Source organism: Mastomys coucha, unplaced genomic scaffold, assembly GCF_008632895.1.
Source record: "Mastomys coucha isolate ucsf_1 unplaced genomic scaffold, UCSF_Mcou_1 pScaffold20, whole genome shotgun sequence".
NCBI lineage: Eukaryota > Metazoa > Chordata > Mammalia > Rodentia > Muridae > Mastomys > Mastomys coucha.
In genome coordinates, this window is record NW_022196903.1 from 108,999,122 (window position 1) to 109,022,851 (window position 23,730).

A 23,730-nucleotide genomic window follows, 5' to 3' on the forward strand; every position below is an offset into this window, starting at 1 on the left:
AGCCCCTGGGATGAGGGCCACTGGGCTGGGCCTAGCTGTGATGAACAAGCCCCTGGGATGAGGGCCACAGATTCAGATGCTTGCTAAGGGCAGGTGTCTGAACAAGGTGCATCTCTGCACCTAGAGGTGCTTCTGCTCCACACCTAACTCTGCCATGAAGTTGTTACTCTGAGATGTGAATGACACATGACAATTACTGGGTGTGATTCATGGACCCCACAACCCTATAATCAAAGCCTAATTCACATTTTCCCCTTCAATTTAAAAAGATACTTTAAAAAGATTGATTTATTTTTTTGCTTTTGGTTTTTGAGATAGGGTTTCCCTGTGTAGCCCTGGCTGTCGTAGAACTCAGTGTGTAGATCAAGCTGGCCTCAAAGCTGGAGATCTGCTTGCTTCTGCCTCCCAAGTGCTGGGATTAAAGTTGTGTACCACCATTGCCTGGCCATTGCTCTTAAATGCTGAACCACCATTTTTCAAACAGGTAAACCAAGGATTAGGGAGGGCAAGTGACTTGCACAAATTCCAGCTTTTGAAGTGGCAGTGACAGGAGCCTCAAGTCCCCAGACCACGGGCTTCCAGCCCAGTGGTTCTCAAAGTGGGTCGTGATCCCTTTGGGGGTCACTATCAGATATACTGCATATCAGATATTACATTATGATTCATAACAGCAGCAGCATTACAGTTATGAAGTAGCAATGAAATAGTTTTATGGTTAGGGGTCACCACACCATGAAGAACCTATTATATTAAAGGGTTACAACACTAACTAGGAAGGTTAAATGATTTAGCCAGTCCTCCTGTTTCAGTCTCCCGCCTTGTGGTGGCTGATCTAGTTGAGGTGGCACAGCCCTGCGCACAGTCCTGATTACCCACCTGCCTTTGAACCCTCGCACTGAGGTTTACTTCTGGGGAACTCTGAGACAGTACACCAATTATCGGCCCTCTTTTTCCCCTGCTCCTACACCAGGTTCATGGCTACCAGTGACCTGATGTCAGAGTTGCAGAAAGACTCCATCCAGCTGGATGAGGACAGCGAGCGTAAGATGGTGAGGACGCTCCTGCGGCTCCTGGAGGACAGGAGTGGCGAGGTGCAGAACCTGGCTGTCAAGTGGTGAGTGGAGTCGGGGAGGGCCACTGCCCCTAGGATGCAGCCTGTGAGAATCATCAGGCAGTTCTTGGGTCCCTAGCAGGGTCAGATGGTGACTTAGCCAGAGTTCCTCAGAGGTTGACCCTATGCCAAGAGTTCAAATCTAAGTTCTATGGATGGTGATCCAGGGAATAGGAAGGGAAATAGGGAAGAAGAGATGGGAGGGAGTTCTGTAACTCTGAGAGCTGCCCAGGTAATGATCGGGACCAGGCTTTGAGAAATGAAGCTCCAGATCTCAGGTTGATGACCAGCATCAGAAAGTGGAAACTGTAGACATGCACTGGAAGGCCCCACCTAGACCCTCTGGGGTGGCTCAGCAACTGTTTAGTAATCCCCTGGCAGATGTGACACCAGCTCAGGTGTGAGGACCCTTGCTTTGGGGCACTGTGGGATCCCAGGGTAAGATGCAAATCACAGGCTTGGGGATGAGGCACTTTCCTAGCAAGGAAGGGTTTCCTGTTGAGCTGAGGTCTTTCCTCAGTATGTGTGTCCCCGCAAGATTGAGAAGAACGAAGCAGGTAGCCTGGCTTAAGGCATGCCTGCAGTTTTTGGACGCTTTTCCCTTCCTCTGTCTGTCTCAGCCTGGGTCCCCTGGTGGGCAAGGTGAAGGAATACCAAGTGGAGAACATTGTGGACACCCTCTGTGCCAACATGCGGTCAGACAAGGAGCAGCTCCGGGACATCGCTGGCATCGGCCTGAAGACCGTGCTTTCAGAGCTACCCCCCGCTGCCACAGGTACCCAGGCCTGGTGCTGCTCTTCAGCCCACTTACATCTCAGATACTGAGGTCAGGCGACTCCAATCCAGGAAGCCCACACCTGGCTTCACAGTGTGCCTTCTATTTCTCCTCACCCAGTGCTTACACTTATATTAAGTATCTTTAGTAAGTAGTGGCACATGCCTTTAATCCTACATTCTGGAGGTAGAGGTCGTGGATCAGTATGAGTTTGAAGTCAGCCTGATCTACATAGATCCAGAAGAGCCAGGGCTAAATAGTGAGACCTTGTCTCAGATTTAAAATAGAGAGGGCTCAGAGAAGTAAAAAGACCTACCTGGGTCCCTCAGTCGTAAAGAATTCAGACACAGATCAGCTTAAATTTATGGCTGCTGCTTATCAGGGATGCTTCCAGCCACAAGGAAAGAGCTCAAAGCCATGGCAGCTTAAAGACCTGCTGTGATCTCTCCGGAGGGATGACTGCTGCCACCGATCGTGATCTCCTCCACCCTCCTCCCCTCCTGCCTCCTCTTCCCCTCTCACCTTTTTTTCCGGTGGCAGTGCAGGAGCTTAGATGTGCTAGGCCCAGCTACTCCGGCCCATTCTTGTAGTGGTTCTGTAACTCAGTCTGACAGGGTCACATTCTTCATCCATGTTCTCTCCCCTTTGTAAGAAAAGTTGCATTTTCCCAATGGATTCTATCACACTGGCCAGAGCTGAGCCACCTGGCCATTGCTGGTAGCAGGGGACTGGGAAAAGAAGCGTTTATCTCCCTCCCTGGTGTGTGAGCCAGCCAGCAGCTCAGCCATTGGTTTGTCACCTTCCTTAGAGCTGACTCCTGTCATTGTTCCTTAAGACGCAGGTCCACCCTGGACCACTGAAGCTCAGGCTTTCCTATACCGCAGATATCTGGGGGTTATGGGTTCAGAAGCACAAGCAGGCCAGAGTTGGGAGCTGCCTTCCCAAGCCAGGGCTTTACCCTTCTACCTGTAACCTGCATAGGTTCAGGGCTGGCTATCAATGTGTGCCGCAAGATCACAGGCCAACTCACCAGTGCCATCGCCCAGCAGGAGGATGTGGCTGTGCAGCTGGAAGCCCTGGACATCCTCTCTGACATGCTGAGCAGGTGAGTGAGGCCACTTTAGGCAAGAAAGATGGGGACAAGGCAAGATTGAGATGAGTGGCCTGCGTGCCAGGTCCTGTGCTTAGGACTCCTTAGTCACCCAGCAGCCTTGCAAAGAAAGCAGCAGTGTCACACTATGGAACAGGCTCTGGGAGGTCATTAGCTCCAAGGTCACACAGTCGGTAAACCTCCGGTGACTTGTGCATTTGTTCTGGGGCGGGAAAGGTTAGGGGCTAGCGTATTGGTGGGTCTGGATTGTTCCTGGAGAGGAACTCACAGGCAGTTGGCCAACTAAATATAATAGTAGAGTGATTAAGTCAAGTACAGGGCCCAAGCTCAAAAGGCCCAGCCCAGCTGCTGGACAAGGGCATCTTACTGGAGCTGCGTCTTCATGAGCTCAGCAGATCTAGGGGCATCACAGAGGGCAGAGGCAGGAGGATTATGGGCCTCAAGGGGACACTGATGCAGATTGTCTTTTTGATTAAAAGATTAGAAGGACCAGGTGTGGTGGTGCACACCTTTAGTCCCAGTACTCCGGAGGCAGAGGTAGGCAGATCTCTACGAGTTCAGGGCCAGGCTGTTCAACAAAGAAAGTTCTAGGACAGACAGGGCTGTTACACATAGAAACCCTATCTTGGGAGGGAGGGGAGACCCAACATGGTGGGCTCCAAGCAGAGTTTAGGCCTCTGTGGCAGAGTGGGGTCCCTTAAATGTTTCAGAGGAGTTGAGGGGTTCCACGGCATGTGGGTGATAGCTGTCCTTAATTGGTGCTTGTAATCAGGCCATCTCGGATCCAGGACAGCAGGGGTGGGGGAAGGATTCTGGTATTTGGAGGAAGGAGTGACCTTCAGGGAAAGAGGAGCCCATTGATGAATGTATGCAACATACAGGGGTTAGTCTGGGACCTGATACAGTGTCAGCAGCATGTGATGGTGACCTAACAGTCTCTGCTCTGGGTCCTAACGGACTTGAGCCCGGGACTTGTGCATGGTGAGCTGATTGTGGAAGCTGGTGTGCAGCAGTGAGGCTGGGGGGCTGGGCAGGAGCCCAGGACACCGCCCTATCTTCCTTTGCTCATTCCTTCTGTAGTCTGGATAGGAGTGCCTTTGTTTTTACATTTGTGGTAGGATTGGAACCAAGGTCTCACTCATGCTGGGGAGGGACTCTGCCACTAAGCTACGTCTCTAACCCTTGTCATGTTTTATTTTTGAGACTCCATCTCTCAGACTTGTTCAGGCAGGCCTTGAACTCACGCTGTAACCTAGCTGGCCTTAAACCTGTGATCCTTCCGCCACAGCCTTCTTAGGCCAGTGCTAGCCTTATAGGCCTGTGCTTCTAAGCCTGGCTTGGCTTCCATGAGTTGTCTGAAGAGGCGGACTCCACAGGATCTTGAGTGGTGAGACTAGAGGATGACCCTACAAGTCATCCAGGAGATGAGAGGGCTGGGATGGGGGTGCTCCAGAAGTAGAGGGGTATAGTAGACAGGTGATGTGTTCCATTTGGGCATGTTGAGTTTGTGAAGCTTGGAATGCACCCCTCAGTCATGGACTTCAAGGGTCAGAGTCTGTCCTTTTTTTGTTGTTTTTTTTTTTTTTTTGAGACAGGGTTTCTCTGTATAGCCCTAGCTGTCCTGGAACTCACTCGGTAGACCAGGCTGGCCTCAAACTCAGAGATTCGCCTGCCTCTGCCTCCCAAGTGCTGCAGAGTCTGTCCTTATGGCCCGACTTCCAGCATAGAATCTGTGACACAGTAGATGAATAAGTAGGTAAAGGCTGCAGCAGAGTGACCTGGACTGGACATAGAAGAGTGAAGTCACGGAGGGCAGCAGAGCAGGAAGAAAACAGCCTTAGGACACTGGGTCAAAGTCACCCAGTGCAGTGTGACTGTGGGAGAGGAGTTGGGGCCACCGAGAGCCAGATTCCACCCGTGGAGAGACTAAATGAGGGCTACCGCTTGTCTTGAGTTCAGAGCTCAGCTTATCCAGAGGACACTGCGGAGCCGTGGCAGGATTAAGCTGAGGAGTAATCAAGTCTGTTAGGTTTTATTCCCCTCGAGTCTCAGGAAGGAGGATGGACTTGCAGGGATGGGTATAGAGGCAAACCTCAGGCTCCCAAGAGTTCGGAATATCCTCACCGGAGCCCCCATACCCACTGCACTCCTCTGAGCTGAGAGATTGGACACCTGGGCTCGGGTCATGGACTTACACTGTTGACTTCAGAGCCTTCAGAAGGCAGTCTCATTCCACTGGCTGCCCTATAAGCAGTTGAGTCACTCCCCACGGTTGGAGAGGTACCTTCTCACTTTCCAAGGGTCTTTGAATATCATGAGTAAGAAGTACAGAGAGGATGGGGATGCGGATCCTAACTCCTTGAATGCAGTGCCTGGCTTGACATTCCCTCCCATTCTGTCCCCAGGCTAGGTGCCCCGTTGGGCACCTTCCATGCAAGCCTGCTCCACTGCCTATTGCCCCAGCTGAGCAGCCCACGCCTGGCTGTGCGCAAGCGCACCGTTGTCACACTTGGTCATCTGGCAGCTGCCTGCAGCACGGACCTCTTCGTGGAGCTGGCTGACCACCTGGTGGACCGGCTGCCTGGGCCACGGGCACCTGCCAGCCCTGCAGCCATTCGAACCCTGATCCAGTGCCTGGGCAGCGTGGGTCGTCAGGCAGGCCATCGCCTGGGTGAGTTTCTTCCTCTGAGCCTTATGCCTCTTGTGCGGTCTTCTGGGACTTACCTCTGTGGTCTGGAGGCTTAGGGATAGTTCTTGCAAGTCATGATATCAAACCCTTATTCAGAACGTGTTCCAGCCTTCTGCCTTGTCAGGCACACCTTAGCCTGTGAGCCAGCTTTGGAACCTTTCAGCTTTTATTGAGAATAATAGGTCTACAGACCCCACACTATTTAAAGCATACACCAGCATTCAGTTGTGAGCTCACATCACAGTCAAAACACTCACCATTAGGCTGGAGAGATGGCTCAGTGGTGGGGAGCACTGGCTGTTCTTCCAGAAGACCCAGGTTCAATTTCCAGCAACTACATGGCAGCTCACAGTGTCTCTAATTCCAGTTCTAGGGGGACCTGACCCCTTCAACAGACATCCATGCAGGCAAAACACCAATGGACATAAAATTAAAAAGGAAAAAAGAAAGAAAGAAAAACCCACTCAACATTCCCATTATCTCCCATTTCTATCTCTACCTCTCCTCAGATCACCACCTCAGGCTTCATCAGGTATGCTGTTAGCCACAGGCACCTTAGAACCAGACAGTGTGAGTGGAGGTAGCATAAACCAGCCCTCCTAAATCCTGGTGAGCCAGCGGACTTTAGCAGCCACTCCTGGCTTTCCTCAGGACATGGATCTGGGAAGCAGGCTGAATAGGCTTAACCTAGGGCTCATGTTTGGTCGGGCAGGAAACTGAGTTCCCAAGGACCCAAAAAAAGTTTAGAAAGAACTGTCTAGGGCTAGAGAGATGGCTCAGTGGTTAAGCGTGTTTGCTGCTCAGTCATGAGGACCAGAGTTCAGATTCTAACACTGGTATCAGGCTGCCAACATCAGTCCCAGCAGATCTGACACCCTCTTTTGGTGTCTGCAGCCAACATATGTGCACACACACACACACAAATAAATACATACATACATACATACATACATAAGTACATTTAGAAAGGATGTTCGAGGATCGCCAGCTTAGCATGTTCCTTCTTGCACAGTGGGAAAGGTATGGCTGGGAGAGGGCTAATAGATCTTCTAAAGCCTGTGTGTTGAAGACCCCTTTGGGGGTCAAATGACTCACAGGGGTCACCTAAGATCATTGGAAAACAAATATTTACATTATGATTCATATCTAGCAAAATTACAGTTATGAAGTAGTAATGAATTTCATGGCTGGCAGTCACCGCACGGTGGTGGGTGAGGACAGGCATAGGACCCTCTCGCTCTCCCATCTGCAGCTCACACCCTAGTGTAGGAATAAGGCAAAGCCCTGACCGTGCCGCAACTACGTATGCCCGATCTGCAGGAACCAGAGCTCAGCTCTACCTGCATTGTTGTTCATTGGTTTCCACACCATCACCATCGGGAGACCGAGTCAGGATGTCTTTGCAAGTGGCCCACAACCCCATAACACATAGCAACCAGGCTAGACCCCAGTCAGCTTGCCTCTAAAGCTTCTAAGTTGAATCTGCCCTACAAAGACAAGGTCAGGCTGAGGCTTCAAGCTGGTCACTGAGGGAAGGTTGTCAACCTCAGTGACTCTCTGGCTCTGCAGGAGCCCACCTGGACCGCCTGGTGCCCATGGTGGAGGAATTCTGCAACCTGGATGACGATGAGCTGAGAGAGTCGTGCCTTCAGGCCTTTGAGGCTTTCCTGAGAAAGTAAGTGTGACAGTTGTGCCAGACAGCAGGCAGGGGAGCTCCATGGGAAGTTGGCAGGGATGGGGAGACAGCTCTCCACTTGTTTTTGGGCCCCACCCCTACTCAAATGAGGCCTCCCCTCCTTGTCCCTCAGGTGCCCCAAGGAGATGGACCCTCATGTACCCAATGTGACTAGCCTCTGCCTGCAGTACATGAAGCATGACCCCAACTACGACCATGACAGTGACGAAGAGCAGATGGAGACCGAGGACAGTGAATTCAGTGACCAGGGTAGGTGGACAGCCTGTTTGAGGGAGAGCAGGGCACAGCGGCCAGAGCAGGGGCTACAGCAGGCCTGCCTGGCTGGATTCTGCTCTTCTCTAGCTGTAAGGAAAGCAATGCAGTCATTCTCCTGCCTGCCCTGTTAAACAGCCCAGATCAAAAATACTTGGGAAAGAAGTTAGTCTGTACTCAACACATAGACAGTGATGTGACAGCTGGTGTTAGGGTGTTTATACTGTATCAGGTGTTATAAATATTTAATGGTGACTTAAGGCTGGGAGTGGGGTGTGTAGGGTATATGTGAGTACCCTCGGATGCTGGTATCCAGGCTCCCACAGGTCCCAAGGGACAACTCTACTCCTCACTCCCCGAGTATCAACTGGTATTCTAAGCTCTTCCCTCATATTCCTCATAGTGACCCTAAAGCCCACGGGTATCATACTCATTTCAGACAGGGAACCAGGGCCATACCCAGAAGTGACCTAGCTAGGACTTGGGTGACTTTCCACCTTTAAGCTACCATTTTTATAAATGGTTTTCAAGATAATGCTTTTAGCCCAGCACCAATGCTAGAGGGAGAATGGTGGGCCCTTGGAGGAGACAAGTCCAGATGGGGGTTCAGTGGCTTGAGGGCCTCTCCATCTCCATTCCTACAAGTGGGGTGCACATGGAGACTAGGGACTTGAAAGAAAATCAGACAGGCATCCTGGGGCCTTGAATGCTGAGCTAAGAGTTGGTCATTTTCTTGCCAGTAATAGAGGGCTAGAGATATTTCTTGAGGGTGGCGCAGGGGCCATTAAAGGAGATGTGTGCCGAGCTGACCAGTGGCCGTGGCCCATTGGAGTTGATCCAGATTTCTTTGCCATTCGAGTCTTAGTTGTCAGCAGAGTGGTGCTGTGGGAACAGCCGGTCTTAGATACAGGCTGCAGGGCTGTTCCTTGTCACCTCTGGTCCTTACCCTCTCCCCTAGACAGATAGGTGGATTGAATCTCTGCTCTGCATTTTTCCTGTGTTCCCTGAGGAGGTCTCTCACCCTCTCTGAACCTTGGCCTTGGCATCTGTACAATGGGCCAGTAACTGCCCTTTGTTCTAGTGGAGTTGTTCTCCTGCTGACTCTCAGGCCTGTCAGCAGAAGGCCTCACACACCTATTCTTTCTTTGGTGTTTGTCTCTCTGAACACCTTTAAGATCTGACGGGGGCTAGGTGAGCACTGAGGGCACAGGAAGTCTGCCTTTCTCTTTGGAAATCCCAGTACGTGAAAGGGCCAGACCTGACCCAGAGAATGTGCCTGAGCCCCAGAAAGCTTCTCCTGTCTCCACTGCAAACTTGGATGCCATGTCATTCTATTTTGGAAGAGGGCCGTGTTTCATTCAGTATTCCAGGCTGGCCTTGAATTCATTGCCCTCCCACCTCACCTCTCCAGCACTGGGATTTACAGGCCTGTGTTAGCAGACCAGCCCATTTCTTCCTTGATGTAGTCAGACCAGGATCTGATGACAGGTTGTGGCTGAAGTGCAGGATCAAGCCACTTCTTGTCTCTTGGTCCCAGTTTTCATCTCTGAGATGGTGAATGGTCCTTGCCCATAGGAGAGATTGTATGTCAAAGCCGTGGGCACCATCCTGAGCGTGCCACAGGTGTTCACTAGGGCGGTGGCATTCCCAGGAGGCTGAGTACTGATCGTCAGAATGTAAAGCCCAGGGCAGGGCTTCCACTGTCTCCTTCCCTGAGCTGAGAGACACAGCTCTTGTGTGTCTTCCTCCTGCCCCAGAGAGTGAGGATGAGTACAGTGATGATGACGACATGAGCTGGAAGGTACGCCGAGCCGCAGCCAAGTGCATGGCAGCCCTCATCAGCTCTCGGCCCGACCTCTTACCCGACTTCCACTGCACTCTGGCACCTGCACTCATCCGCCGCTTCAAGGAGCGGGAGGAGAACGTCAAGGCAGACATCTTTGGGGCTTACATCATATTGCTGCGACATACACGGCCCCCTAAAGGTTGGCTGGAGGCTGTGGAGGAGCCCACCCAGACCGGCAGAAATCTCAATATGCTGCGAGCACAGGTAGGCCGTGTCCTTACCCACTCTCCCTCTTTCCGTTCTTCCTTTCCTCTCCCATCTCTTCACTTGCTGAGGGATGTGGTGTGAGTACCTCTCTGTGCCCAGCCTGGGTGTTCAGATGGAGCTCTGCCTCATCCTTGGAATGCGTGGTGCAGGTTGGGACATGGGCAGCAGCAATACAAGTAGGGCTTGCATAAGTGAGGAGACCTTCATTTGCTTCACTTTAAAATCAGTTCTTCTGGCTGCTGGGTGGGGAACAAGTGGATTGTGACAGGACAAGAGTCATAGCTGGGGACCAACAGGATGACATTGCAACTGTGTCAGGTGACAAGAGCTGGTGCCTTCAACTCAGAGAAAGCAGAGGGATTGAAAGGAGTGGTCATTGAGAAGTGGGCTGGATTGAACTGTTGGATCTTGCTGGTAATAGGTTGCTTGTGTCTGGGATAGGCAGATATCAGCTGACTTCTTGACTTCCTGCAGTAGAGGACACTGAGGAGGAGGGGACATCTACATCTTTGTACATTTATGGTTGAAGTCCTCATTAGCTTTAAGTAGTGAATTTTCTGTTAGTATAATAATAAAAAACAAAAACGAAAACAAAAACAAAAAACCACCAGAGGCTGAGTCCCTACTAAGAAAAGAGGCTTAACTAGCTCAGGTTTGAAACACAGTGTCCAAAAATCATGGTCCGTGCCCTGGTGTGGCTTGCTGTAGCTGTGTGACATCATTGCAGGTAGCATGAATATACAAAAGAGAGAGCCCATGGTAAGACATGAAGCCAGAATAAGGTGGACTAAGCCCCCATTTTATAATAAACCTGTCCAATAGAACCATTTCATGCTTTTTATTGACTTCCTGATAATGCCACCTTTTAAAGGCCCCCTCCTCTTTGGAGTTCCACCACCACACTGGGGACCAAGCTTCCAATGCGTGAGTTCTTGTGGAACACAAACTTTACGTAGACTGTAGCAGATGCTTAAGTTGAGCCACTTATGTAGGCAGGAAATGTGCAAGCTGGATCAGAAGTACGGATCACGGTGGTACTCGTGCCATTGGATTCAGATAGTACCTATCTGGGGAGAGGTAAAGAAAGAAGAGCCATGTGCTGAAGACGGCTAAGCTTCTGCTTTCCCTTCCTAGGGACAGAGGTGACAGCCAGGCTGTTGGGTCGGTCACCTCGAGCCAGTTCCTTGTGCACATTTATAAGATGGAGGTAGCTGTCAGTGTGTCTGCAGAGTCAGAATCAGGTGACGAGTAGGCCTGATGGGCACTGAGGTGCCCTGTGTATTGGAGTCCTCCCTGGGGTGGCTGGCTTCCAGGCTGGTTCTTCACCTCTTCGCCTGCTCACAGGTGCCCCAAGTGATAAAGGCCCTGCAGCGACAACTTAAAGACCGGAATGTTCGGACCCGCCAGGGCTGCTTCAGCCTCTTCACCGAGCTGGCAGGTGTCCTCCCTGGCAGCCTGGCAGAGCACATGGCTGTGTTGGTGTCAGGTACGCTGGGCTTCAGCTGGCTCTCTTCTCTTTGGGCTTCTTCCAGAATACAGACCCCTACCCTATACTGAGCCCTCAATCCCTGACAGCCCAGCAGTATTCCTGGGCTTGCCCTGTGTGATGATGGCCCGTGGTGGTCATGTGTTGTGTCCTCCCTGCCCCCCTAGCCACAGGGAGAGCAAGGCTGCTTCTAAGCTTTGGGTGAGCTCAGACTTTGTTTCCCTCAGCTCTGGTGGCTTCTGGGAGCTTTGGACTCTTGGTTTAGTACAGATACATTGATTACTACAGCTCCAGACTGAGCCAGGCTGAAGAGCCCCTAACCTTGGTTCCCACCTGCAGGCATTGTCTTTTCATTGGCTGACTACTCCAGCTCCTCCACCATACGGATGGATGCCCTGGCCTTCCTGCAGGGGCTTCTGGGTACAGAGCCAGCTGAGGCTTTCCACCCACACTTGCCCACCCTCCTGCCACCTGTGATGGCCTGTGTGGCTGACCCTTTCTACAAGGTGGCGGCTGAGGCCTTACTGGTGCTCCAGGAGCTGGTGCGGACCCTGTGGCCACTGGACAGGCCTCGGCTGCTGGACCCTGAGCCATACGTTGGAGAGATGTCCACAGCTACCCTGGCACGACTCCGAGCCACTGACCTGGACCAGGAGGTGAAGGAACGGGCCATCTCTTGTGTGGGCCACCTTGTGGGTCACCTTGGTGATCGACTTGGGGATGACCTAGAACCCACACTTATGCTTCTTCTGGATCGCCTGCGGAATGAGATCACCCGGTTGCCTGCAGTCAAGGCACTGACACTGGTGGCTGTGTCCCCATTGCGACTTGACCTGCAGCCCATCCTGGCCGAGGCACTGCCCATCCTGGCTTCATTTCTGCGCAAAAATCAACGGGCCCTGCGGCTGGCCACACTGGCCGCCCTGGATGCTCTGGCTCAGAGTCAGGGCCTTGGCCTGCCTCCGCCTGCTGTGCGGACTGTGCTAGCTGAGCTGCCTGCTCTGGTCAGCGAGAATGATATGCATGTGGCCCAGCTGGCTGTTGACTTCCTCACCACAGTGACCCAGACGCAGCCCACCTCTCTGGTTGAGGTCAGTGGACCTGTTCTGGAGGAGCTGCTGCAGTTGCTGCACTCACCATTGCTGCCTGCCGGGGTGCTGGCAGCCACGGAAGGGTTCCTGCAGGCCCTGGTGGGAACCCGCCCTCCATGTGTGGAATACTCAGAGCTCATTAGCCTGCTCACTGCACCTGTTTATAACCAGGTTGGGGACGGAGGACCTGGCCTGCACAAGCAGGTCTTCCACTCACTGGCCCGGTGTGTAGCTGCCCTCTCAGCTGCCTGCCCCCAGGAGGCGGCAGGCACTGCCAGCCGCCTTGTCTGTGATGCCAAGTCACCCCACTCAAGCACAGGGGTCAAAGTGTTGGCATTCCTGTCACTGGCTGAGGTGGGCCAGGTGGCTGGGCCAGGCCCTCAGAGGGAGCTGAAGACCGTGCTTCTGGAAGCCTTGGGGTCTCCCAGTGAGGACGTGAGGGCTGCAGCCGCATATGCCCTGGGCCGTGTGGGTGCTGGCAACCTGCCTGACTTCCTGCCCTTCCTGCTGGCACAAATTGAGGCCCAGCCCCGGCGACAGTACCTGCTGCTGCATGCACTCAGGGAGGCCCTGGAGGCTGCCCAGCCTGACAGCCTGAAGCCCTATGTTGAGGATGTGTGGGCACTGCTCTTCCAGCGTTGTGAGAGCCCGGAGGAAGGCACTAGGTGTGTGGTGGCTGAGTGCATCGGGAAGCTAGTGTTTGTGAACCCACCCTACCTCCTGCCTCGATTCCGGAAGCAGCTCGCTGCAGGTAAGAGTCCAGTGACCAAGGTCAGCAGAGCACGAGATGGGTTACTTGGTCCCCAAGCATCCACAAAACTCATGCAGATCATTGGAGATGAGAGTCACATGTCTGCTAATCAAGGAATAGGAGCCAGTCAAACGAATGGTACTTCTCAAATGTACAGGCTTCCTCCTAGTGGTCTCTGGGGTAGAGGGGCAAGGTCTTTTTGGTTTTTTGTTTTTTTAATGTATGTGGGCGTTTTACCTGCATAGATGTATGTATACTATATACAGGCAGTGCCCTTGGAGGCCAGAAAAAGGCATCAGATGCCCTGGAACTGGGGTTACAGATAGCTATGAGCTGCCATGTGAGTACTTGTAAATAAGCCTAGGTCCTCTGCAAGAGTGGCCAGTGCTTTTAATTGTTTAGCCATCTCTCCAGTTCAAGAGGACAGGGTTTTTGATGTGTCCCTATTTCCATCAGCCGTCTCACTGAAGGAGACTACATCATAGGTTCAACGGACTTGAATCAAAAGTAACCCAAGAAACTATTGTGTCTCTACTTAACATGAGAAAACGTCTCTTGTCTTTATTTCCTTGTGTGTGTGTGTGTGTGTGTGTGTGTGTTTGCCATGGCATGCATCTAGAGGTCATAAGACAATTTATGGATGTTAGTGCTCTCCTTCTGTCATGTGGATCCCAAGAACTTGAACTCAGGTCACCAGGCTTGGTATTAACTGCTTTTATAGCAAGAACCATCTTGCAAGTCCTTTTCTCCCTAGACAGTATAGATTTAACTACTGATGGTATATTTATTGTAGATGACATAAAGAAGATCAAAATACATGTATAGGTTCTGTGTAACACCATGCTGTTTTGTGGAAGGGGCTTGGAGATCCCGGATCCTGTCCTCTGAAGATACTAAGGGGTAAACATACGGTGTGAAGCTTCATGATGGCATTAGGTATGCAGGATTAGGACTATAACTGTGACTAGGAGGCAGAAGGCAGGATTACTTCAAGCTCTGCCTGCTTCCAGGTATTGAAAGCCTTCCTGTGCAGTTTAGTGAGACTCTTAAGTAAATTAATCAGGGGCTGGAGCTGGAGCTGTTGCCTGGTGGTTGAATGTTTGCTCGTGACACACAAGGCCCTGGGTTCCGTTCCTACCGCCTCACACAGATAAGAGATGAAATAGCGCTGGGCGTGGTAGTGTACACCTTAACCTCAGCACTCAGGAGGCAGAGACAGGAGGAACTCTGAAGCACAGACCAGCCTGGGCTACATATTGAGTTCCAAGGCAACATAGAGAAGATACTCCTGGGACCTTGGTATGACAGGTTTACACTACCACACCAGCTTCATTATTTTAATTAACATTTGGTTATTATATGAGTTTGAATGGAGAGGATGTCTGATAATGCAGTGTGGACTCAGTCTCAGGGCAGGACTTTCTCCGGGGTCCTAGTGTTCTGTTCCAACCTGCCAAGACCCAGCCACTTACTCTTCTAGCAGCAGGAGGAAGAACTGGGCTGATTCAAGGCTGCCATGGGGAATAGTCACATGGACTTCCTGGGAGGGGGTTGTTTCTTAAGTAGAGAGAGGGTGTACAGTGTTTTGCTGGGTCTACAGGTGGTCCCCTGCCCCATACTATTGCCTCTTGTCTTGCAGGTCAGCCATACACCCGGAGCACAGTTATCACTGCAGTCAAGTTCCTCATCTCAGACCAGCCACACTCCATCGACCCTCTCCTGAAGAGCTTCATTGGTAGGTGCAACTAGTCCCTCTCAACCCTGGGTCTGGAGCGTGGCCAGGACATCTTACAAATTAATCAAGGGAGTCAGACTGAAAAGCAACTCCGTGATGGGCAGCAGGGTCAGGCTCTTGAGTGAGGAGATGTGCCTTCAAACCTCTGTGTCACCACCAAACCTCTGGTGGGCTTCACGTGATGAACTTTGCTTCCTTGTCTGTCAAATGGCTATGAGACATTTTTGGAGAACATTCTCTTGGAAACAGCTAATAGGGTGGAAATGTTCTTTAAAGATACAAGCTCTGAGGGTGAAAAACAAGCTGGCAAGCACCCACTTGACCAAGTCTGAGGGGGCCCTTGGCTGGAGGAGCCTTCATGGGGTAGAGAGGCTGGAGTTCCCCAGCCTTTGGCTTTGAATACTGACTTAGAAGCATGGGCAGGCCATTTCAGTCTCAACTATAAAATGGGGTGCTGACACATGCAAAAGCACTGTGCCGGACCAAAGAGCAGTGAATTGGAAACTGTGTTCTTGTTGCAGTCTGGACTGGCCTGGATAGCCATAGGCAGATTTCTAGCCTTGATGAGTTGCTGTAGTTGCATGTCCAGGGGCCCAACAGTGGTGTCTTGGTTTTACTTCATAGTTTAGTTTTCTTGTTCTTTGTTTTTTTGTTTATTTTTTTTTTATTAGTTGGTGTGTGTGTGTGTGTGTGTGTGTGTGTGTGTGTGTGTGTGTGTGTTTAAGATTTGTTTTATGTGCATCAGTGTTTCACTTGAACATGTTTGTGCACTGTATGTGTTCCTGGTGCCTATAGAGCCCCAAAGCTGGTTTGTTTTTAGAGACAGAATCTGTATAGCCCAGACTGGTCTCAAACTCACTATATAGCTGAGGATGACCTTGAACTCCTGATCCTGCCTTCTTTTCCCAAGTACTGGGATTACAAGCATGGACCACCAACACACCTCTAGCATGCTTGATCCTCATTCTGAGCTCCCTAAGATGGATGCCATGCGATGCCCTTTAATAAATCTCATCAGTTAATTCTAATAGCCCCCGCCTGGTAAAGGACACTGGTCCCATTTTACAGATGAGGAAACTGAGTCCCAAGAGAGGGTTCAGACTTGTCCCTCCAGAAGCAGGACTCTAAGACTCTAAGAGCCAGCATACACTGTGGGAAGGGCCCTAGGTCCCAGTGTTGTTGAGTCCTGATCTGCTGGAAGACTGTCCTTCTTCCCAGTGCTGTGAACCAGGTGTCACATGACAGTGGCACACCCTTGGGTGCTGATGGTCACTCTGGTCATGTGGTCGAGGTGGAGACTCAAGTTTCTGTGTCTTATTTTTCTAGATGAGAACACTCTGCAGTGGTAGCATATATGCTCAGCATGTGTGAGACATTGGGTTCCATCCTCAGCACTATTCTAAATTCCCAAATTAAACCTTTCAAAAAGGCCTACTCAGAGGAACCGAGTCCGGTTGGCACTTCAGACCTGGTCCTGTGGGCGGCCTTCACTTGTTATCCTGCACTCAGGAGGCTAAGGCAGGAAGATCGCAGAACTGGTGCTATGCAGTGAGGACCTGTCTCAGAACAGAGCAGTCTTCCGTGCCAGCTTTCAGCCCTGTGCTCCACAGCTGCTGTCATGTCTTGCTCCTGAAAGACCTGTGGGAGGTCAAGGCTGCCAGAACCCGAAGTTAGTGGGAAGCTAGGCATTCTTATGTGGACTGTAAAGGGTATTGTGTCTGACTTAAGGTAGGACATGTCTGCCCTTCATTCTGCATAACTCACAGTGCCCAGGTCATCAGGCACAGTGATGGAGGTGGCTTTGTGTCCTGCTTCTATGTCCTTCTTTGTCTTGTCACTCTGCAGCAGAGTTCATGGAGAGCCTGCAGGACCCAGACCTGAACGTGCGCCGGGCCACACTCACCTTTTTCAACTCAGCTGTGCACAACAAACCATCACTGGTCCGAGACCTGTTGGATGACATCCTACCCCTCCTCTACCAGGAGACCAAGATCCGCCGGGACCTCATCCGAGAGGTATGAGACAGCATGGACACCTAGCATGGCCTAGCCCTTGTTGAGCCTTCTATGCCTTACCAACAAGGCTCATTGAAGACGAAGAGTGAAGCCCACACAGACACCAGGGCCACATGGCCCTAGTCATGTCATGCCTCTCCACTCCCCAACTGGGGCCCAGACTGGGCAACCCAGTGCCCCCTTAGCTTCAGTTTTCCCTGGAGCTAAGTGAGGAGAATCGCCATGCCTGTACCACAAGGATGTGCTCTAAGGACAAGCACTTGGGGCAGCTCCAGTGCTTAGTGGCTCATGTTCAGCATGAACATCCTAGTCCCCATATGTGATGTCCCCTGTGACAGGCCCTATTTAAAATGCAGGAACCCTACAAATACTATCTGGAACTGCCTTCAGGCATATGAAAGAATGCTTATTGGACATAAGTGGACTCTGTATTCAGACTTGGGTCTCTTCCCCAGGACATCTCTTTGAATATGGAAACATTCTAAAATCCACAATCCAAACAAACTGAACCTCCTAAACCTCAGGTCTCAAGCATGTGGAATTGGACAACTATTGTCACTTAGCCAGAGTCTCAAGTCCCGGGACTCATGGCTACATCATACTTGGCTCCTGCCACCAAGTCGCTCAGCCTGTCCTCTAGGAGAGTCAGGTTGGAGAGAGCTGAAGGGGCAGAGGGGGTTGAGATTGTCAGCCAAGTCACCCTACAGCACCTCATGGAGGTCTGAGGAGGAAGCAATGCTCTTGAGAGGGGTTGGAAAAGTTTTCTAAAAGAAGGACATTTGAAGGTTTTTTTGTTTTTTTTTTTTCCTTTTGAGACGGTTTGTCTATGTAGTCCTGGCTATCCTGGAACTCACTAGTTAGACTAGGCTGGCCCTCAAACTCACAGGGATTTATTCTCTTGCCTCTGCCTCTTGAGTGCTGGGATCAAAGATGTGAGCTACTGTACCTGGGATCAGATATAGTTCTGGAGGCCAAAAGTCTAATATCTGTTCCCCTGAGCTGAAACCAGGGTATTCATAGGGCACTATACTGCCTCTTGTAGTTCCCGTGGCCACCAACATTATTTGGCAGGTGGTGTCATTACATGAAGCTCTGCCTACCCACAAGGCATTATTTTTAATCTGTGTAATCTCTTCCGTTGGGTTTCAAGGCTCAAACTTTACTGTTATAAGCCAGATCTCATGGTTAAAAGCGTCAGAGGACTTGGTTTTTTGAGTATGGATCTGTGACTTACCAGCTGTGTGTCCTCAAGCATGTCAGTTTACCTCTCTGAGCCTTAGTGAGATGTTGAGTAGGATTTAATAGCACCTTATTCCTAAGGTTTTCATTTTTTCCTGAGACAGAATCTTGTGTAATCTATGTTAAGAATGACTCTGACCTGCTTCCACCTCCTGAGTGCTGGGTTATCACGTGCCATCATGATGTTTATTCAGTGCCAGAAATCAAACCTTGGTCTTTGTGTGTGCTAGGCAAGCACTCTGCCCTCTAAGCCATATGCTTAGACCTTCCCAAGGTGCTTTAGTACTCACGTAAGACGTTGTCTGTCAGGCAACAGCTGACACGAGGTCCTAACACACACACACACACACACACACACACACACTCGGTTCTCGGTTACAGAACATGTGCTCAGTGCACACGAGGTCCTAACACACACACACACACACACACACACACACACACACACTCGGTTACAGAACATGTGCTCAGTGTGAATGAGGTCCTACACACAGACAGACAGACACACACACACACACACACACACACACACACACTCGGTTACAGAACATGTGCTCAGTGCGCATGAGATCCTAACACACACACACACACACACACACTGAGGACCTGACACTCTGCCTGCTTAGCCGGCATGACGGTTCAGAGAGAGGATGCTGCAGGCTGAGTTGAGACCTGAGGCTTGGGGTGAGTTGCAAAAACCAGGAGAGGGGCTTTATACTCCAAAACCCTCTATGCCCTTCTTTCCTGCAGGTGGAGATGGGGCCCTTCAAGCATACTGTAGATGATGGGCTGGACGTGAGGAAGGCTGCCTTCGAGTGCATGTACTCGCTGCTGGAGAGCTGCCTGGGCCAGCTGGACATCTGCGAGTTTCTGAACCATGTGGAGGACGGGCTGAAGGACCATTATGACATCAGGGTAGGTAGTACCATGCCAGATACAGGCCCAGCGCAGAGCAAGGGAACCAGGCAACATTAGGCCCCTGCTGTTTTCCTCTTCTCCTGGCACCCCACCAAAGCAGCTGTGCTTTCTGTCAAGAACAAGGAACCCGCCAGGAGGTGTCACACACCTTTAATCCCAGCACTTGGGAGGCAGAGGCAGGCGAATTTCTGAGTTCGAGGCCAGCCTGGTCTACAGAGTGAGTTTCAGGACAGCCAGGGCTACACAGAGAAACCCTGTCTTGAAAAAAAAAAAAAAAAAGAACATCAAAAATTAAAGTGATTTTATATGAAAAAAATAGTATTTCTTTGAAAACAACCCATAATGCTAGGTAAATCCCATATTGCCATTATATTAGTCTGTTTTCTGGTTACTATTATTATTTCATTTTACTTTGTTGTTTTATTTATTTTTATGTATTTATTTTATGGGCATGCCCATATCTGAGATTTCCACATAAGAGTACACTGTCACTGACACACCAGAAGAAGGCATCAGATCCCATTACAGATGGTTGTGAGCCACCATGTGATTGCTGGGAATTGAACCCAGGACCTCTGGAAGAGCTGCTAGTGCTCTTATTTCATCTCTCTCTCCATCTCTAGTCATCTCATCTCTCCAGCCCTTGCTTTGTTTTTTTGTTTTGGTTTGGTTTGGTTTTTGTTTTTTGTCGAGACAAGGTTTCTCTGTGTAGCCCTGGCTGTCCTGGAACTCACTCTGTAGACCAGGCTGGCCTCGAACCCAGCAATCTGCCTGCCTCTTCCTCCCAAGTGATGGGATTAAAGGCGTAGCCACCACCGCCCAGCCCTTGCTTTGTTTTTAAGGTTTCTCTTCTATAGCTCTGGATGGCCTAGAAGTATGTAGACAAAGCTGGCCTTGAACTCACAGAGATCCACTTGCCTCTGCCTCCCGAATTCTGAGATTAAATGCATGTATCCTCACACCTGAACTGTTTTCTGTTGCTATTAAAAAAAATCTGTGGCTGCGTATTCTTTTAAAAAAGCCGTTTTAGAGCTTTCTGGAGACCCAGACTGGCATGTTTTGGCTCTGGCGGCATCACAATGGCCGGCACCTGCAGAAGTTCACATGGTAGAATCAGGCATGAGGCTAGTTCTTATGTTGTTGTTCTTGTTTTGTTTTGTTTTTTGTTTTTGTTTCTTCTAGACAGGGTTTCTCTGTATTAACAGAGCCCTGGCTATCCTGGACTCGCTTTGTAGATCAGGGTAACCTCGAACTGAACTCACAGAAATCTGCCTGCCTCTGCTTCCCGAGTGCTGGGATTAAAGATGGAGGAGGCATGCTCATTTTATCATTCACTTTTGTGGGCACTGAGGTCCTCTGAGATGTGAACTAACCCTTCCCAGCAGCAGCAACACCCCCAGTGGCTTAGCCTGCTCCTGCTGAAGGTTCCATCACCGCTCAGCATTGCTGTACTGGGGGTCAAGCTTCCAGCACACAGACTTTTGTGATACACACTCAAGTTGTATTTCAACTGCTGCATGTTTAAGCCAGTGTCAGTGGGAGCTGGGGAGCTGCTCTGTTCCTTCCCAGGCCTGTGCCAGAGGCTTGGGAACATGTGAACTGCCGCTCCCTGTGCCTTTTGTTATCCAGCCGTCCTCCCACAGCTAAGAGTAGCTGCCCAGATTCAGCATCATGGTGTACATCTATAATAGGAAACAGACCCAGAGAGGTGGGAGCCTTGGGCAGGCCCTGGAGGGACTTGGTTGTCGGTTTGTGGGGTGCAAGCCGGAGCTTCCATTGGGTCTGCTGCTCTGTCTGGGTGCTATTTCACCATGAGTTCCATTTGCATTCTTGGGCAGATGCTGACCTTCATCATGCTGGCCCGGCTGGCCACTCTTTGTCCTGCACCTGTCCTGCAGAGGGTGGACCGGCTCATCGAGCCACTCAGAGCCACCTGTACTGCCAAGGTAAGCCCCGCCCCGCTCTGCCCTGCCTGGACCCTGGAGTAGTACCTGCTGGCTTTAGTCATCACTCACTTTACCATGTGGTTGGCTGGCTGTTGCCCCGTTCTACACAGCTTCTCAGGCTGTGAAATTCCTGCATTAAATACTTCCTGGGTGCTGGCCTGGGAGAAGGACCCAGGGTATAATGCTCCACATGCTAGCTTCCCCACTCAGTCTATGCGGATCCCAGCTGGGAGCTGGGCCTGGCTCCTGTGATTGATTGGCTGGCTGCTCCAGGGCAGAGCAAGAGTGCACGGTCTTGAGGGAGATCTGGGTGAATACATCGAGGAAAGTTGTAATTTTGTCCTGGCACACTGGGGGTCCTAGTGGGGACCTGTTGAATGAGAGAATGTGTATGTGTGTGGTGTTTATGTGTGCACATGTGTTGTGTATCTAGGGAGGCTAGAGGTTGACTTCAGTGGTCTTCCTTGATCTCTTTGCCTTCTTCCTCCCCCTCCCCTCTTTCCCAGACATGATTTCTCTGTGTAACCCTGGCTGTCCTGGAACTCACGCTATAGACCAGTCTGGTCTAGAACTGACATCTGACTGCCTCTGCCTATTAAAGGTTTGCCCCACTATTGCTAAACTGGGTTCATTGGTTCAGTTTAGCTGAGTGACCATGAGCTGCAGGGATCTGCCTGTGTCTACACCCACAAACCTCCATGTCTAGCTCTTATGTGGGATCTGAGCTTGGGTTTGTACAGCAAGTACTTTACCAACTGAACCATCTCCCTAGTCCCCGTTGGAGTTTTAAGATTTACTCAGAGAACCAAGAATTTCAGTCTTCAGGTGAGACTCGGAATAGTGGTTTTGTTATCCTTTTTTAAGAAGAAAAAAAACTATGTTCTCTAGGTTGGCATAAAATTCCTGATCTCAAATGAATCCTTCCTCCTGTCTTGCCTTTCATGTAGCTGGGACTTCAGGCTTGTGCCTTGAGGCACATATTGTTATTTGTTCATTTTCTTTGTGTGTTTGTAGGGGATATTGGGGCGGTGGTGGGAGGAGACAAAACACAGACACTCCTGTAGCCCAGGCTGGTCTTATACTCAGGACTTTGTGCATGCCAGGTGAAGTACTCTACCAAATGAGCAATGTACCCAGCCCCAAAGTTGTGAGCTTCAAATAGCAGCACGTTAGAAAAAAATCAAATCTGGTATGAATCAGGTTGAAATTAGGCCTTTATTAAATTGAAACCCAGGTGTAAAATGAGTAACATGGGCTCAGTAAGGACATTGTCTCCCTCTGCAGGTCAAGGCTGGTTCTGTGAAGCAGGAGCTGGAGAAGCAAGATGAGCTGAAGCGCTCAGCAATGCGGGCAGTGGCTGCCCTGCTCACCAACCCCGAGGTGCGCAAGAGCCCCAGTGTGGCTGACTTTTCTGCCCAGATCCGATCCAACCCAGAACTCACCACCCTCTTCGAGAGCATCCAAAAGGACACAGCCTCTGGCCCCAGCATGGACTCGATGGAACTCAGCTAGCTGTCCCCAAGCCTCCCTTCTTACCCAATAGGCCTTGGCCTCTCCTGTCCTTCCCCATCAGCCTCAGTGCCTTTGCTAGGGCCCCCTGCTCACAGCCTCAGAGCCAAAGCTGGGCCCACCAACTCAGGACATTCATTCACATGGGTGATGTTCCACCACCTTTACACTGCACCCCTCAGGGGTTGACTCCCTACTTCACTTGCTCTGGACTCCAAATGTCAATCAATTAGCACCCTGAGCCTAGCCATGGGTAGGGCTACGTAGAACCCATGCAAACTTTAGGTCTGGGCACAAGAGAGCCAACTTATATTTAATCTCATCACCCAGGTGTGTATCAGTTGGTTTGTGCTCTTCCCATGTGTAGCTGTTAGTACTGAAAACTTAAATATAAGCGACAGACCAGGGCTTTTTTTGGGTTTCTGTGTGTAGCCTTGGCTGTCCTGGAACTCTCTGTACACCAGGCTGGCCTTGAACTCAGAAATCTGCCTTCCAATTGCTGGGATTAAAGGCGTGCACCACCACTGCCTGGTGGGCTTTGATTTTTTAAAGACATTTCTTTTTATAGCCACAGATGGCCCAAACTAAGGTCCACCTGCCTGGGATTAAAGCCAGCAGAGGCCAACTATCTGAGTTAATAAAGAACATATTCAAAGCTCTCCACATGATTCCAGATTGACTCAGTCCTGGAAATATCAAAGCCAATGGCATAGACCTATTACCCTAGTTGCTAGGCTGTGGCTGGATTACACACTCAGGTCATAGTTGGCAATTTATAAGATCATATCTAAAAGCAACAGGGCAGAACAGCTCAGTGACAGGTTCTTCTGAGTCCTGGCCTTTCTAGTAGCAACAACTGTTTCTAACTCCTATCCTAAAGGATCCAATGTCCCCAGGGCAGACACACATGCAGACAAAACCAAAGTTTAAATAGCTCAGTTATGGCCTAACCTACCACACTCACCACTTTAGGGTAAACCCCATACTGCTACAGCAAGATAAAAACCTTATTTCTACAAGAACAAAAGCCTAATAATTTGATAAGAAGGCACTGCCCTTGTAGTATCTCATGTGGCACAGAAATACCAGTCTCATATGAAGTTGTCAATCCTGAGTGAGGCCAAGCAGGCCAGTTCCATAAAACTAAAAGCTTCCCCAAAAAAGTGCCCATGCTAGCAGCTGGAACAGGGTGAGAGCCTGGCTCCCAGATTCCTAATATGTACCTACCTTTCCCCTCTTCCACAAATCACCTGCACCAAGACTAGTAAGGTATTCTGAGCCCTGCTGCCTCCCACTGGGGAATAAGTGTCGGCAAAAACAATCTCCAGTTACCAAAATGATAGAAAATACCTA

The 23,730-nt window shown here is 50.5% G+C and overlaps 1 protein-coding gene across 1 annotated transcript in view; it reads left to right on the forward strand.

Annotated features, from left to right (window-relative positions):
- Window positions 1-23,730, forward strand: part of Cand2 (cullin associated and neddylation dissociated 2 (putative)) — a 28,704-nt gene extending 4,974 nt beyond the window's left edge. Inside the window, exons 2-15 of the mRNA XM_031383023.1 lie at window positions 971-1,114; window positions 1,732-1,886; window positions 2,868-2,991; window positions 5,403-5,668; window positions 7,256-7,361; window positions 7,495-7,631; window positions 9,392-9,684; window positions 11,032-11,173; window positions 11,513-13,015; window positions 14,655-14,750; window positions 16,596-16,765; window positions 18,755-18,919; window positions 20,761-20,868; window positions 22,153-23,730. Of these exons, the coding sequence (XP_031238883.1) occupies window positions 971-1,114; window positions 1,732-1,886; window positions 2,868-2,991; window positions 5,403-5,668; window positions 7,256-7,361; window positions 7,495-7,631; window positions 9,392-9,684; window positions 11,032-11,173; window positions 11,513-13,015; window positions 14,655-14,750; window positions 16,596-16,765; window positions 18,755-18,919; window positions 20,761-20,868; window positions 22,153-22,380 (3,637 nt within the window). The 3' untranslated portion in view covers window positions 22,381-23,730. The remainder of the gene's footprint in view (window positions 1-970; window positions 1,115-1,731; window positions 1,887-2,867; window positions 2,992-5,402; window positions 5,669-7,255; window positions 7,362-7,494; window positions 7,632-9,391; window positions 9,685-11,031; window positions 11,174-11,512; window positions 13,016-14,654; window positions 14,751-16,595; window positions 16,766-18,754; window positions 18,920-20,760; window positions 20,869-22,152) is intronic.